This window comes from Octodon degus, unplaced genomic scaffold, assembly GCF_000260255.1.
Source record: "Octodon degus isolate 3935 unplaced genomic scaffold, OctDeg1.0 scaffold00023, whole genome shotgun sequence".
Classification (NCBI taxonomy): Eukaryota; Metazoa; Chordata; class Mammalia; order Rodentia; family Octodontidae; genus Octodon; species Octodon degus.
Genome location: NW_004524599.1, coordinates 9,060,615 through 9,072,246, shown reverse-complemented (window position 1 = coordinate 9,072,246; position 11,632 = coordinate 9,060,615). Strand labels below are relative to the sequence as shown.

Sequence of the window (11,632 nt, the reverse complement as noted above, 5' to 3'; positions counted from 1 at the left end):
ATGCTCTCTGTGAAAGCCTGAGAGAATGGTTTCTCTCCATATGACTCTCCTTAGGCACACTCTACAGCATCAATCACTTTCCTCTTTGGCCCCATAATCTCCTTGATCAGAAAATTCGGGACACTACTGAGTTACACGACATTACAGTATAAGTTCTCATATTTCCTGAGTCGTAATTGACCTTGGAAGGGTAAGGCCAAAATGTTGGCTTTCCCTGTGGTCCTCTTTTTTCTCTAATTTTGGTCTGCAAACTTAGGTTGTTAACCCTCCAGAGGACAAGTTCATTGTTATTACCATACAACCTAGGCTGTTAAGCTTAACCTCACTATCTGTCAGGACAGGTTTTGAGGAATGCACAGCTACACAATTTCATCATGAGCAAATGTCATGAATGTACACAAATTAAAACAGCTACATCCTAAGGAAAAAAAGGGAAAATATATCCTTATAGGACCACTGTCATAATTGACATGTACCATTTACTAAAACACCACAATGCAGTTCTTCACTGCTTTCTGTGAGGAGCACGGAGAATTAAGATGGTGCTTCAGATCTCTTGGAAGGTAGGGTCCAGGCTGTGGGGAAATCCAACTTCAATTTTCTAAGTTCGCTAAATACTTTAAACTTAGTCTGAGAAGTCACAAATTTGAAATCGTTAAGTACTGTATCTAAAAAAGTGGATCCAAGTATAACAGTAAAATTGAATTTAAGCAACGTTTGAAAACCCAGGCTGCTTAATTGGGCTAAGTTTACCGAGACAGCTTCCACACAATGGAACTCCACTACCATTCCATAGTACTTTGTGGCAGCCATGAGCAGACCAAATAAATAACTGAAACACACCACAATTGGCACATTTTCTAATCACACTACTCAAGCTGGAAAGAATCTTGTAGACTGATTAATTTAACTGAAGTCCTCAACATTTAATGCAGTCCGATTCGGATGTAATAAAAATTTATTGGCATTGCTGGTTTCTCAGATGTCAGCTGCTTTAGCCTGTCCTGCACTCCAGAACCTGCTTTGAAGACCAAAGTACTTTCTACCTGGAAATACATTTTAAGAAGTCATAGCTAATAATCAAGGTCTGTCGTTTTGACGTCAACTTCTACAGCCTTCATCTTACCTTCAAGTTTAATTCCTGGTCTTCTTTAAAGAGACTTAGATCATGGTCTGTAGGGCAGGGATCAGTTTTATTAGAAATGCTCCCTGGGGTTAAAAACAAAAAGGTGGGAAAAATATATTACAGATTTTCACTCCAGAGGATTTTCACTGCTGAATCTCACAGCTTATATAAAGTCTGACAAATGGGGGTAGAAGGATAAATTCTAAAAGAAAGCACCAAGCTGTTTTATGTCCCCAGTTTTAATTCAAGCAGATTACAAGCTTCAAGTAGGAGTCAGCTACCAGCCATATTGTGGACACGCAATTTATAAGCAGCAGCTGTTTCTGATCTGCTTTCCTACCCTATCCAGAGAGGATTCTCTGCCATCAACAATATTTATGGATTATGTTTCCAAATAAATGCTCCTCCACTTTGTATGGATCATCCAATATGAAAAGCTCAGGTCACATTCTGCTTTCTGGCTACTTTCAGCGCTCCTCACCTGCGCCACCTTTCCCATGTCATGCGTGACTTGTTCTACGCAAGGGTTCCTGAGGCTCAGCACTGCTGATGGTTGGTCCACATTGTCCTTCAGGGTTGTCCTGTGCTTGATTGAGCTGGATTCTTGCTCTCTGCCTACTGAATACCAGTAATACCCATCTCTTCCATCCCACCCAAAATGTCCCCAGACATTGCCAAAGTCCTCTAGGAAAACAAAGAACCCTGCTGTAAGCTCTGTGCTAGTTCACAGACTCCTTACAAACAAGTGTCATGTTCGTCATTGTTTCTCCTGCAGTGTCTAACACACACATGACACTTTCTCAATAAATATGTTTTGAAAAAAAAAGAAGTAAATAACTAAAAATGAAGACATCACTGATGCAGTTATTACTATATCTTTCTGCCTTGCAAATCAATAGCTGGACCTCTCACGTCTGTGAACTCATGTGACTAGTCTTTCCCACCGATCTTGTGATAAATATCCTGTTCTAGAAGCTGCAAGAGCTTAGAAGGCTTTAGGAAAGCCAGAAGATGAAGGTGCTGACATGAAAGCTTTATTTTTTTTTCAAAAAAAAAAAAAAAAAAGACTAAGCAATGAATATCTTCTTTCTTTCCAATTTTGTTTCCTCCAAAGTTTACATGGTGCCATCTCCTGCCATTTGGTATTTTTCTAGGTGAGTATTTTTAAAAGAGACTTTTAAGAGAGTAAAATTTTGAGGATAATGTTCTACATTCTCATGTCAAAGTTTCAGGAATCTTTTCATTGAAAGGAGCAGTCCTCCAGCCCCTTAGTCACCAGCCTGGGCCTTTGTGTCTCATTCATTAAGAGAAAAGATGACTCCATTGTGTATTTTGGCACTAACCCCAGGGGGCTGTGCCAAGGCAAAGGTGGGCACCAGGAAAAGTCAGATGGGCAAGGCCTCCACCTGGCACTTCAGACTTCAACTGAAGACAAAGATTAGTGTTTTCTGACTAATCTTCAGAGTAGTCTTTTCAGAAAACTCCATAGATAGATAGATAGATAGATAGATAGATAGATAGATAGATGTATTACACACACAGACACACAAACACAACACACACACACAACTGTAACACTAGTTACCATTATGCTATTTGATGATGAGTGTACTCATCAAAGATTTACCCCCCTAATCAAACAGTTAATTAGGGACAAAAGTTAATACCAATTCTGCTAGACTTCAAAGTCTGGGTCTAGCCCTTTGACTGTCTTTTACTTGAGAAGCCTCTCCTCTTCTTATATACATTTTTAAACACTGAATAATGCATTCATTTTTAATACTGCTGGAACAAATTACTACGAATTTATGCTTCAAAACAACATCCATATACTATCTCACACTTTTCATGGCTCAGAGACCCAGCTATAGCATGCTTAGTTGTTTCTCTACTTAAAAGCCACTCAAGGTGAATGGCAGTGGGTTAGCAGGGCTATAGTTCTAGTCTGCATTTTGAGATTCCCATCAGGAATGTTGGTGTCAGAAGAATTCTTTTCTTCTCTCATTTTTCATGTAGTTCCATCTACTTTCAAGTCAATAGCAGGAGGTTACTCTCCTCACATGCCAAGCCTAGCCAGTTCATTAATTTGTCTTCTTCAACTAGCCTAGAAAAGCTCTCTGCTTTTAAAAGTTCACATGATTAGATTAGGCTCACTCATATAATCTCCTCCTGAGTGGAAATGTTGTGAAGATCACAGCCTGGACATCTTAGAGACCCGTGCTCAAAGTTCTGTCTGCTATGAGCAATTTCTGATTTGAGATGTTCACGTTCTCACATTAAAATGCAATGATAGAGGCCTGGCCCTAACTCAGTTCTTTAAGTGGCTGCTTCAGCAAAGCTTTCAGCCTCAAGTTGCTGTAGTTCGATCTCCACAACACTCCAGCAAGCCAAACCACCCCTGAGGGCATTTGGAGAAAAAAAAAATCCTTATGGGGCTGGGGAGATGGCTCAGTGGAATAAGCGCTTCCCTGGCAAGCACAAGGGCCTGAGTTCAATCCCCGGTTCTGCAAAAAAAAAAAAAAATAAATAAATAAATAAATAAATAAAAATGAAAATAAAATAAAATAGAATGCAATGATGTCATCCATATTCAGTTAAAAGTTCCCATTCAGGAGACTGATTCCTAAAAGTCTAACGTTTTCTTTGCTCTCATGTAACAAACTCTTTGCTCTAAAACTGACTTTCCTAGAGATAGAGGCTTTTAATTGGAATAAATAATGCCTCCTTATTCCTTGTTGTGGGGACAAAACACCCAACTCCTACAACTTAAGGCAAGAAAGATTCATTTTTCTTCACAGTTCCAATGGATTCAGTCCATGGTTTGCTGGGTTGAAGAAAGCATAAACAGCATAGCAGAAAGCAGAAGAGCATGAAAGAGGAAAATACCTCATCAAGTGGTGGTTAAAGAGCAGAAAGACAGGGCTGGCCAGAGAGCTCAGCAGATTAAAGTGCCTATTTAAACAGGGAACCAGGCTTTGATTCCCAGCATGCAGTGCCAGCTCGGCCCCTGGGGTGCACTGAAACAGCGATTGAGAGTGGACGTGGTGGTGTGAACCTGTAATCCCAGTTTTAGGGAGGCTAAAAACAGGAGGATCACTATCAGTTGGATCTGAATAGTGCAGCCCTATAGACCATGTATTAAATACATTTAAAAAAAAAAAAAGCAGACAAGAGAGGAGCCTGGGGTGTTTATAGCACTTGCAAGTTCTGTTCTTGTGGCTCACCCCTTAAAACTAGACCCAAACTCTAAATCTGAGACATTGTGGGACATTTTAGATCTAAACCATAGTACATTTGCATTCATAGACTTGCATTTTTCATTCAATTAGAAATCTTAGTTATACCCACAGGTCATAAGACATAACCTTTTTCTTCTTAAAAGTGAGATTTTTGTCTGCCTTGTTCTCCTCTTAAATTTTCCTTCCATTGTTTCTTTCTTTTTTTAATATTTTATTTATTTATTTGTGTGTGTGTGTGTGTGTGTGTGTGTGTGTGTGTGTGTGTGTAGCCAGCCACCAGGGGACAGGGCTGGCTGGCATGTGGTGCTGGGGGATTGAACCGTGGTCCCTGTGCTTTGCTCAGCTTGTTCTAAGTAGGTGCTTTAGACCACGGAGCCATCTCACCAGCCCCCTTCCATTGTTTCTTAACTCCTGTCTGTCCCAGTAACTGTTTTGCTTTCTTCATGTTCAGATAATGACATATATCTACACATGTGTAAGCAAGCACACTGCTGCTACACTCATGTGGTGCTTCTCTTCCCTGACCAAGGGAAGCAATGTGTCGTGCATGGCCCCTTATACCCCTCGTGATTCCTTGGGGCCTGGCAGAATGCTCTTTAAGTCAACAATTACATTTCTACACTGTAACATAATTTATTTAACCATGTCCTACTGATAAACATTCACTTCCTTTCTTCGTTTTTATTTTCTTATTAAAATGAATGTCACAATAGAGTCCTTGAACCTGTGCTTATTTATACTATTTCATTTCAGTAAATGGATAGATTATTTGGGAGGAATTTTGGGATCAATGAATATGCATATTTTCAATTTTTAATAGATACTGAATATATGTATATGCATATAGGTATATATGTATAAATTAAACTATATTTTGATAATCAATTTATAAGAAGACCTATTTTTCCTTGCCAGAAATAGATCATTTTTGAATTACTAAATTATGATATTACTGGATTATAATCATAGAGAGTGAATTCCATTATTGAAGTATCTTGGTCTCCCTCACATATATAAAAACCTTGCTAGAATTTATATTCAATGGCTCTGTTATTTGAAGTACATAGACAATGTCATATCAGATTTTTTCCTAGCTTTACATTACAAGATGTATTTTATTATTCAGATTTTTTTAAACCTTAAATACTAGTTCATTTTAATGCTGAAACTGTTTCTCCAGCTTTACTCTTGTCTTAATTTTATACTATCACCTGCTTCACTTATAGTTAGCTAACTTTCTTTATCATTATCTTGTTTGCTTACTGTAAGAACTATATGATCAAAATGTTCTTTTGACAATGCATTTACTGGAGGAATTATTATATTATTATAGAAGTAACTTATTTGAATATAATCTCTTTTATGTTTAGCTTGTTTGGCTTATGCTTATTTTATTAATTGGTTGCTACTAATTCCTTTTTTAACTCTCCTTTATTCGTTACTTGGGGGGGCAGTACTAGAGATTGATCTCCGGTCCTTTATACTGAGTACACCTATAGTCATTTTTTATTTCTATTTTTATACAGGGAACCAATGAATCACTGGGCTTGGACTTATGATGCTTTTACTCTGGCCTCCTGGAGTGCAAGGATTATAGGTGTTCCACCTGACCTACAGACAACACCACCATGCCTTGCGCTATTCCCAATTTTTAGGGCTAGCCTGAAGGAAACTTCAGGCAGAGTAATGACTCTAAAGGTGCTGAAAAAACTTTATTGTTACCCTAGACAACACATGCCATGCGAATCAATAAGACTGGAAGCAGGTGCTAAAACACAAGAGGACTGCAGGGCACCACCAACTCCCTGCATGTAGCCCTGCATCTGTTCATTCCAGCCCTGCATCATATATTTTTGATAAAAGGAAAAGAGAGGGACCATCCCCTTCCTTGCAGGATCTGATGAGAACATCAGCTGGACTCTGCTAGTGCACACCATATGGACTATCCCTGGCTAACTCCAAAATACTTTAATAACATGCGTATTTTTAAAAACAAACTATTGGACTATGTCTTAGTCATTTTCTTGTCACTATGACACAATGTCCAAGACCAGCAACTTAAAGGATGAGAGGTTTACTTTGAATCACACTTACAACCCTTGGTTGGCTGGCTCTGAGGCAGACCATACTCGGTGAGAAGACCTGGCAAAGGAGAGCTGCCCCGTCATGGGAGCCGAGAGACAGTGCAGGGAGGAGCCAGGAAAAGAGCCGCATCCTGCAGGTATGAGTTCAGCAAGCTGCCCCTTTGGATTAGATGCCTCCTCCAGACATCACACTTGGCCATGGATTCAGCATAGGGCTCTCACTGGTGGCAGTGCCACCCACACAATCCAATCACCTCCTAAGCACATGAGACTTCCCAGGGACATCACAAAATCAAACCATAACATTTCCTTTGACCCTTGATAACTCCTGATCATCTCAATGAGTGGCCAAATTTCTGACAGTTTCAGCATAACTAGAAACTCCAAGTCCCAAGTCTCTTTGGAGACTCAAGACAAACTCAGGCATGAGCCCTTATAAAAATAATTTTTAAAAACCCAAAAGTTAAACAGTGCTGACACACAATGGCACAAGGTAAACATTTCAAAAAGGAAAAATAACAGATAGAAATCTTACCAAAATAAGACAGAAACTCAGGGCCAGTGAGAAAGCTCAGCAGACCAACTGCCTGCTTAGGCAAGCACAGGAACTGGGGTTTGATCCCTGGTGCCACATGCTGTGCCAGTCCCACCCCAGGTGCTCTGAGCCAGCCACTGAGACTGCGTGTGCTGGGGCATGCCTGTAATCCCAGTACTGGGGAGGCTGAGACAGAAGAATGACTATGAGTCTGAGCTGCATAGTGAGACCCTGTACAAACACATAAATCACACATTCTTTTTTTAAAAATCGTTAGGATGGTAATGATTCTACGAAAATTTATGTCCAAGTCTTTCTTAATGACATATATTTTACCACCTCTTCAGTAGTATTTAAATACTAGAGTAGTATTGTTGGGCCACATGACTAGAATTTATTTAATTATAAAATAGATGGTTTCTAACGTGCTTAAACTATTTTAGACTCCAACCATCTAATGTATGAAAGCATCATCCAATTTTTTTTCTTAATTTTTTAGTCAATTTTGTTTCATGAGTTTTTAACCTGTTTTTGAGTGCATATTTGAGAATGCTACATCTCAATGAAGTATCCTCCAGCTTTATCTTAAAGATTAAACTCAGATTATTTTAGTTTTTATTAATTTTAATGAGAAAGAAATAGCAATGAGACAGTTTCAAAACAGGTTAGTAGGACAGTTATGATAATTAATACATTGCATATTGTTGTCTTCATAGTAGTTATTCATAGTACAATATGCACACATGATCCCTTGTCTAAACACTTAGGACAAATCTTTCTTCTCATTGAACTAAGAGAAAGTAGCTTTATATCTATGCTAACAGTTTTGTATATACATATATTTTTTCACTACAAAATGGTCTTTTACTTATATCCCTCTTTTTTTGTTTTGTTTTGTCAGAGATGGGTGTTCCATTCCTGTTAGAGATGCTATATTTGGAGAAGTCTTTAAAGGACCTTTTCATACTTGACACCAGTTCAAATACTGTAGGAACTTGATTGCAGCAGAATATCCCAATATAATCCAATAGTCCATAATAGTTGTGGATTACCAGCAGAGATGGCAATTGTCAGAAGTTGTTCACTTGAGCCTTTTACAGCTCAGCATATAAATATGTCAAAACACAGGTTTCTAATATTAGATATTAATGTAGGTATACCATCTTTCTTACATGTAATTTTCCTATAGTGTGTATTTTTCTGTCATTTATCTTTCAATGTGATTCTACCTATTTATAGTATATCTCTTATAAAGAAGATACAATTAATAATGTTGTCATCCAGAAAAGAAACCTCTGTTGCTTAATTCAGTTATTTAGCCTGGACAAATTTATTTTTTTTATTTCTATTTTTTCCATAATTTTATTGAGAAATAAATAGCAATGAGACAGTTTCAAATCAAATTGGAAGGACAGTTTCAATAATTAACATATTGCATACTGTCTTCCTAGTGGTTATTTGTTGTACAAGATGCAGACAAGATATTCTATTTATAAACACTATTAGAAAAAAATCCCTCTATTCATTGAATTAAGAGAATGCAGCTTACATCTATCCTAACCATTTTTAATATAAAGATACAAAATGGTCATTCATCTGTATCCCCTTTTTTGTTTAGTTCTGTCATTTAAATATTATAGGTGTGTGAACTCAGCAAAATATTCCAAAATAGTACAATAGTCCATAATAGTATTGGGTCTTCCACTTGACTGGTAATGTCAGAAGTTGTTGACCTCAGTCCCCTACAGCTAAACATAACAGCATGGCTTTACTTCTTATACTTCATTTTTATACCTTGCTGCTGGATGGTTAAGACCAAGATAAGGCAAGACTTATGCAACAAGAATTATAGCTTTTGGATCTGATAAGGTCAGTCAAATCCCCTCAGGATTTATTCTGAGACCCTGTACCTTAGATTGTAGATCCTTTGTCAGTGTCAGCCATGTGGATGAGTCACAGCAAGTGCTTGGTCGATTTGCTCTCTGTGAAAATCTGAGAGAATGTTTTCTCACCATGTGACTCTTATTCAGCTCACTCTACATCATCAATCACTTTCCTTTTTGGCCACATAATCTCCTTGATCAGAAAATTTGGGATACAACTGAGTTACATGATGTTACACTACAAGTTCACATATGTCCTAAGTCTTAATTGAACTTGAAAGGCTAAGGCCAAAATGTTGGTTTTTCCTTGCAGCCCTCCTTTTTCTCTAATTTTTGGTCTGCAAACTTAGGTTGTTAACCCTCCAGAAGAGAAGCTTATTGTTATTACCATACAACCTAGGATGTTGAGCTTAACCACACTATCTGTCTGAATATCAAACATTGTAGACATAACATGGAGCAGGTAATTTTCATCAAGTATTGATATGTTAAACTTTAAGTCCATACAGAATAAGATGAAAAAAGTTTAAAAAAATAAATGTATTTTAAAAAACAGAAATAAAGGATTATATATTTTAACACATAAGTACAGAAATCTAACCATGTAAAACACTGTAGCAGGACAGTCCAGCAACACTCCTTTTCCTGTCTCCTGCCTCCATTCACCACCCCCTTCCTTTTTAAACAATCATCTACCCATGAGACAGCACAGCAGCAATGAACGTGTCATGACAAGCAGCCTGTATTCAGAAGACCAGAATGACAGGCACTCCAAGCATGACCCTAGTATCACAAATTGCCATCTTCAGTGCTGCTGCTTAGTTCACAGGTGTCTTTATATATAGTCACTCAGGGTGAGAATCCTTCCAATTAACTGCTAGATTCAAAAATTTTCTGAAGATTCTCAGGATCCTTGCCTTACCCCTCTTGTACATATAACTGCCTGGAAGGCCACTGTCACATTTCCTACGTCTTGTCCTTGCTCTCTCTTCATTGTCTGGTCCTCAAGTTCTTGCTTTCCTTTTAGTTGTATTATAATTTTATATATGTATTTATTCTTTTGAGCTCTTATACGAGGGAAACTATGTGATATTTACACATGTGTGTCTGGTTTATTTCACTAATGGGTATACATTCAAGTGGAATCCACTTAAATATAAAGGTTTAAAATTTATCATTCTCTATGGCTGATTAATACAATACCATTGTATAAAAATACCACATCTTTTTCATCCATTAACCAGGTGACAGACATCGTGGTAGTTTCAAAGATTTGGCTACCACAAATTATGCTGCTATAAAAATAGGCATACATATATCACTATGATATGATGTTTTCAGAAACTCCTGAAAAATTACCAGTAGGGGAATAACTGGTTTAAATGGTATTTGCAGTCCTAGTTTTCTAAGGAGTCTCTACACTGATTTTCATAATGGTTGAATGAGTCAACATTCATACCAGCACTGAAGAAGGATTCCTTTCTCCCCACAGCCTCTCCAACATTTCTTGTTGGTTGATTTCTTTTTGATAGCCATTCTTTCTGGGGTGAGATGATATCTCAATGTGGTTTTAATTTGCATTTCATGGATGGCTAGTGATGTGGAGCATTTTTTCATATATTTATTAGCTTCTTTAATTTCATCCTCTGAGAAGTGTGTGTTCATCTCGGATGCCTATTTCAGGACTGGGTTTTCAAATTTGGGAGCTCTACTGTTTTTTAGTTCTTTATGACTTCTAGAGAGCAGACCTTTGTCTGAATAGTTATTTGTCATGATTTTTTCCAAATTTGTGGGTTGTCTTTTCACTTTGTTAGTAATTTCTTTTCATGGGAAAAACTTCTCAATAAGAGGAGGTCCCAGTTGTTAATTATTTCAAGTGTTTCCCATGTGTTTTGATTTTAGTTCATGAACTCTTTGCCTACCCCTATGTCTTCACGATTTCCCCCCATTTTCTCTTCCACGTGATTTAGTGTCTCTGTTTCAGTGTTTAGATCTTTCATCCACTTTGACTTTAGTTTAGTACATGGTGATAGAACTGAGCCAAGTTTTAGTTTTCGGCATGTAGAGAGCCAGCACCATTTGTTAAAGAGGTTATCTTTCTTCCAGTGAGTATATTTGGCCCCTTTGTCAAAGATCAGGTGTCTGAGTGTGTTCGTAGAGGCTTCTGCATCTTCTAATCTATTCCATTGATCCTCACATCTATTTCATTGGCAGTACCATGCTGATTTTATCACAGTAGCCTTGTAGTATAATTTCAAGACAGGAATTGGAATGCCTCCTGCCTTGTGTTTATTGCCCAGGATACCCTTTGCTATTCTAGGTCTTTTCTGGTTCCAAATAAATTTATGGAACAATTTCTCTAGCTCTGTGAGGTATGTTGGTGGTAGTTTCATAGGGATTGCATTAAATCTGTAGAGCAACTTTGTGAGTATGGTGATCTTCACAACATTGGTTCTTCCTATCCAGGAGCATGGAATTTCTTTCCACTTTCTGAAACCCTCTACGATCTCTTTTATAAGAGTAGTGCAATTATCCTTGAAAAGATCTTTGACTTCTTTAAATAGGTTAATTCCAAGGTATTTCATTTTCCATGGTGCTATTGTAAAAGGTACTGTTTCTATAATTTCCCTCTCAGTGTGTTTGTTATCTGTGTCGAGGAATGCTATTGACTTTTCAGTACTGACTTTAAAACCTGCTATGCTACTGAATTTCTGTATTAAATCTAGTAACTTCTTGGTGGAGTTTTTTGGGTCTTCCAAGTAAAG

At 37.7% G+C, this 11,632-nt stretch overlaps 1 protein-coding gene across 1 annotated transcript in view; it reads right to left on the bottom strand.

The window, feature by feature from the left end:
* The window catches only part of LOC101580438, a 409,418-nt gene that overhangs the window by 192,001 nt on the left and 205,785 nt on the right, over nucleotides 1–11,632 (bottom strand). Inside the window, exon 13 of the mRNA XM_023712057.1 lies at nucleotides 1,127–1,209. Within this exon, the coding sequence (XP_023567825.1) occupies nucleotides 1,127–1,209 (83 nt within the window). The remainder of the gene's footprint in view (nucleotides 1–1,126; nucleotides 1,210–11,632) is intronic.